Below are 4990 nucleotides of genomic sequence, written 5' to 3'. Positions count from 1 at the left end.
AAAAAAAAAAAAAGAAAGAAAAAAAAGAAGGAAAGAAAGGGAAGAACTGAAGAACTGTGCCTGGGCCAAGTGGCATCCAGCCAGTCACCGGGGCCCTCACCTGCTGGTGTAGCCGGTGACCGGGTTCCAGCGCTGGTTCTCATAGATACAGATGTTCTTCACATCCGACTGTGTGTAGATGTTGCTGGTGCTGCTGGCCAGGCCTGGAAGGAGACGAGGCTGCTGGGACAAAGCTATGCCGGCCCTGGGGCCCTGCAGATGGCTTGGAGCCCCAAAGCCCACAGAGAACAGGCGGAAGGGAGGCTATAGCCAAGGCAGCGGAGTCAGGGAGCAGGGGTGTGAAGCTCATCTCACAGGCCTGGCCTGGCTGAGGTTCCTCTCTCTGTGGCCATGATTATTCTGGGCCTTGATGAGAAGAATCTGCTGTACACCAAACCTCCCGTGCCACCACCTTCACCTCCATCTCATGTATCATCCTCACCCAGGACCAGGCAGATGTGAGGCGTCCCACAAAGGTACCTTAGCTCACACACACAACCTCTGGGAGCTCCAGTTTCTCCAAGGCACACAGACGGGGAGCTGCCCAGTCCACACCGATGTGAGTTCCCACAGTATGAGTGCACCACAGGTCTAGTCACTGCCTCCCACCCTGGGGCACGGGCTCTGTGGCATGGAACGTCCTTTCAGCACTTCTTCTGCCACCCAAAACTTGGAGAGGCCCTGGGGGCTCAGCAATTCCTCACTCCAAAGATGCAATAGACCACATGAGGGCTAGAGTTTGGGCCACAGAACCAAGAGCCAGCTACAGGGTCTGTCCAAATCCACCCAGCCCTCGTCTGTGAAATGAGGTTGACTGTACTGCAGGGCCCCAGCACCTGCCTTCTAGAATATTCAAGGCCCTCAGAGGGCACCCCAGGGGCAAGACCTGGTCTCTGGGCTCTCCTGCCCTGTGCCTTGGCCAGGAATTGTCCGCCTGTGGAGGCTGGCAGTGGTGAAGGTCAACTGTCAGCCAGCTGTTAGCTAAGTGTCAGTGCTGGGCCAGTGTCCCTGGTGCTGGGCAGGGGAGTAGAGGGAGCAGCTCGTGGTCAGGCTCACCTTGGACGCAGCCTCCACCGTAGCCGCCTGTGTACACCCAGGCCGTGTGGTCATAGCCGATGCCCCACACCACGCCACGGCTATTGGCCTCCACCACACGCAGGTGACCTCCCATTTGCCGCCAGAACCTGGGGGGCAGGAGCAGGGAAGAGGACAGACACCTCAGCCTCCATGATGAGGTATTGTACCATCCTGGTCCCCAGACCCCCTCGGCCTCCCCTGTGTCAGCCAGTACTGCCATGGGACAGGTAGGAGGTCCTCAGGAGCCTGCCCCTACCCGAGCTACACCAATTGGGGCAGAGGACAGCAGAACCTTGTGTTGCCCCCTGGGGGCCACGACACAGGCCTGGGCAGGCCGCAGTGACAGGTACAGACAGCCTAAATGTAGTGACAGAGCCAGGCATGGTGGAATACACCTATAATGCCAGCACTCTGGGAGGCTGAGGCAAGCAGAGGAGCAAGTTCAATCCCTGCCTGGGCAATTTACTGGCTTAGCAGACAATGTCTCAAAAATTTTCTAAAAAAGAGCTGGGGATGTGACTGAGGGAGAAGGCCCTGTGTTCAGTCCCCAGTACCTGAATAAAACACTGTAGTGGCAGAATAGGGACACACTATTTAACCCTTAAGTGGGTGTCAGGGAGGTCTGGGCCTTGACCCTGCAGCTTCCCACAGGCTGAGGCCAAGTCCCTGTCACCACGAGGGCGCCGGCACAAGGCACTCAGTGAATACAGATGCACCCCTAATCCACTGAGAGGGGTGAAGGGTTCCTGGGCTTGATTCCAGCCACTGGAAAATGAACCCCAGCCTCACAGGGCTGTGCCCCTCCCCGTAATCCTCCTCCTGGTGCTCTGCTCACACCAGTCCCCTTAGGCTACCTCAGTCCCTCTAGAGTCTTTGCTTATTTACTTTTTTGAGGTGCTAGGGATTTTGGTACTTTGCACTGAGGTACACCCTGAACCTTACCCTATCGCATCCTATCATATCTTCTTGCATCTAATCATATCCCATCCCATTCCATCTTAATTTGAGACAGGGTCTCTCTGTTTCCAAGGCTGAACACAAACTCACCATCCTACTGCCTCAGCCTACCAGAATGCTGGGGTTACAAGTATACACAATCATGCCTGGTTCCCCCTGGGGCTTTAAATGCCCCAACTGAGCAATCTGAGCTCCAGTCTGCCCTCCGCTGTGTCTGAAGCAGCCCCAGCCCTTGCAGCCATGAAGTCCTGTTTACTGCCCACTCCTCCCTGGAAACACAAGAGTTCCTCCCTCTCCTCTCTGCCCCCATGGCCCTGTGCTGCACGGTTCAGCATGAGCTGGGTGCCTAAGCTCCAGGATTGGAGTTCATGGATGGGGAGGGACATGGCTTCTAGGATTGTCCAGGAGCGCCGGGGTTGGGGACAGAACCTGCTCACAGCCATGCGTGTCCCCCGACCCCTGCCCAAAGCTGAGCTTGAGCAGAAGTGGGGAGGGCCTGGCACTGGGAAGCCAGCCTGTGTGCCTGGGACCTGGGGGTGGGCATGGTGGGCAAAGGGTGGCCCATGGAGCCCCAGGCCTGGCACGTGGGGATGTGAGGCCGCAGTCCACTCACATCTGGTCACAGGGTAGCAGGTGGTCCTGGGCCTCCAGGTCCGGGCTGGGCTCACTCACGAAGATGTCCCCCTTGCAGGTGACAGACCAGATGGCCTGCAGGGATGGGCGGCCATGGACCTTTCGGCTCTCACAGCAGCTCAGACTGAGCAGGGCAAGCTGGTGCGGGTATGGGTCGGTCACTGCGGGGCAGGCCTTGTCGCTGCTCCTGGTCCCCCAGCCCCAGAGCCGCCACTCACTCACCCAGTCGTTCATGTCCTGCTCGGTGGCGGCGGCCAGGCGCACAGGCCACCTCTGCTGCGTCCTCTCTGGGGTGTACAGGGCAAAGCAGTGCTTGGCCTCGCTGAGCACAGGCACCAGCACCGTCACCTCGTTGAGGAACACGTGGAAGTACTGTTTGACAAGGAGCATGTGGAAGGCTGTTACCTCGGCTGGGGTCCCCACGGCCTGCCAGTATCCCTGGGGCCACAGCACCGAGCAGGTGCCAGTATGAAGCTGCACTTTAAGAACAAATGTCTTCGTGACTTTTTTAAAATTTTATTTTGCAGTACTGGGGACTGAACCTAGGTCCTCTGCACCAAACTACATCTCTCGTCCTTCTACTTTTTGAGACAAGGTCTCCCTCTGTTGCCAAGTTGTCCCAGCTTCAGCCCTTTGTCCTCTAGACTGCTGAGGTTACAGGTATATGCCGTCACGCCCAGCTTCTTCATGACATTTTAAATACTTCTGACATCAACTGCCTGTGACATGCCAGCTGCTGGGAGGTGACAACTCTATTTTGCTAAGCCTGAGTTGTCATTTCAAAAATAGTCTGGTCAGGTATGGTGGCGCTCACCTGTAATCCCAGCACTCAGGTGACTGAGGCAGGAGAACTGCCACAAGTTCAAGGCCAGCCTGAATTATGTAGCAAGCCCCCTCAGAGAAAAACAACAGCAAAAAAACAAAACAAAGCAAAAAAAAACTAGAGTCTACGGGCAGCAGCTAGGGGAAAGGAGGCTCTTGGCGCCCACGGTGCATGAGACAGTGCTTTGTAAACGACAAGCAGATTCTGGAGTGAGCATCTCCAGGCCCTGCCTGTGTCCTGCTGATCCTGCTCCCCTTGCCTTTCCATACCTTCTTCTCCTCATGGACCATGTAGTAGATGAAGAGGATGCTGTCGTGGGCCCCATCATGTCCTGTGAACTGCTCCAGGGCCACGCGGACGTCCACCCATTTGTGGGGCTTCCAGTCGCACCACCACTGCAGGCTTCCGGTCTTCACCCACACGGACTACAGCCAGTGCCGAGGCCACAGGGACATTGTCACTGCCCCTGGCCCTGCATGCCCATCCCCATTCCACACCCCAGAGCTGGCTGCTCCACACTGCCCAACACCCCCACGAAAGACAAGCATCATAGTCAGGCACTGGACTAAGGCAGAGCTGTCCCTCTGTGACCTCCTCTTTCTCATGCAGCTGTGGGACTGGTGCTGTTAGCCCATGTTGGGTGGGGAAATGAGTCCCTAGAAGAAAGCCAAACTGGCTGAGTATCAGCGGAGTCAGTGCTGGGACCTAAGCTCCAGCCTGGGCCAGGACTTTGGAAGGAAGACAGGCATTTAGCCCTGGTGGCCTCCAGGGATGGGGCTCTGCCTCAGGAGTGGCACAAGCTGCACCCTGGGGAGGGCCAGGACCACTAGCCACTCCATCCTGACTCATTTTGACAAACCACAATGCAGTGTGTGTGGGGACATGATAAGGTGACCTCAGTTAAGAGAAAAAGAAAAGGTGCTTTGATGTTCCACCCGCTGCCTGCCTCTTCTGAGATTGCTGCCCTCTCCAGGTCCCCAGTCCTTGCACAGTGCCTGCAAGATGGTGGGGCCTCAACAGTCCTTCAGGATGGATGCAAGATGAACCAGCTCATTTCCTCATCCTTAAGCCACACTGAGCACCCAGGATGAGTGGACAGAGGCAGGCAGGGCTGCTGCCACCTGCTCCTTCCTCTCCAGCTCAGACCTGGTACACAGCAAGCACTCAATAAGTGCCTCCCGTGAAGAGTGCAGAGGGACAGGAGGGCGCCCACCTGCTCCACGGCCTGCTCGTAATGCCTGAAGTTCTCCAGCTCCCGCTTGGTCCTCTCTGTGAGCTGCTGGAAGATTTGCTTCCTCCAGGCGGCGGTCTGGGCTTGAGTGATGGACAGGGACAGGGACTGCACAGAGGGAGATAGACCTGCAGGAGGCCAGAGCCTCAGAGCCAAGTTGCCACTCTGCGGCTGGGTGGAGGACAGGGCTTGCATCCTGGCTTTTTTTTTTTTTTTTTTTTTTTTTTTCC

General features: G+C 56.8%; 1 protein-coding gene across 3 annotated transcripts in view; it reads right to left on the bottom strand.

Moving 5' to 3' along the window:
* Nucleotides 1–4990, bottom strand: part of Tecpr1 (tectonin beta-propeller repeat containing 1) — a 29518-nt gene that overhangs the window by 8926 nt on the left and 15602 nt on the right. For 2 of the 3 annotated variants that reach the window (XR_784016.3, XM_010642746.3), the window contains exons 11-16: nt 4743–4888; nt 3799–3954; nt 2929–3078; nt 2687–2844; nt 1096–1223; nt 101–203 (exon numbers count right to left, since the gene is read on the bottom strand). Coding sequence is in view for 2 of the 3 variants with exons in the window: in XM_010642746.3 (XP_010641048.1) it covers nt 101–203; nt 1096–1223; nt 2687–2844; nt 2929–3078; nt 3799–3954; nt 4743–4888 (841 nt within the window). In the remaining variant the exon portion in view is untranslated. The remainder of the gene's footprint in view (nt 1–100; nt 204–1095; nt 1224–2686; nt 2845–2928; nt 3079–3798; nt 3955–4742; nt 4889–4990) is intronic. The other variant, XM_010642747.3, reaches the window with a different exon arrangement.

This window comes from Fukomys damarensis, unplaced genomic scaffold (genome assembly GCF_012274545.1).
Source record: "Fukomys damarensis isolate Sample0158 unplaced genomic scaffold, DMR_v1.0_HiC HiC_scaffold_17, whole genome shotgun sequence".
In the NCBI taxonomy this organism is placed as follows: Eukaryota; Metazoa; Chordata; class Mammalia; order Rodentia; family Bathyergidae; genus Fukomys; species Fukomys damarensis.
This window is presented reverse-complemented; position numbering and strand designations above follow the sequence as displayed.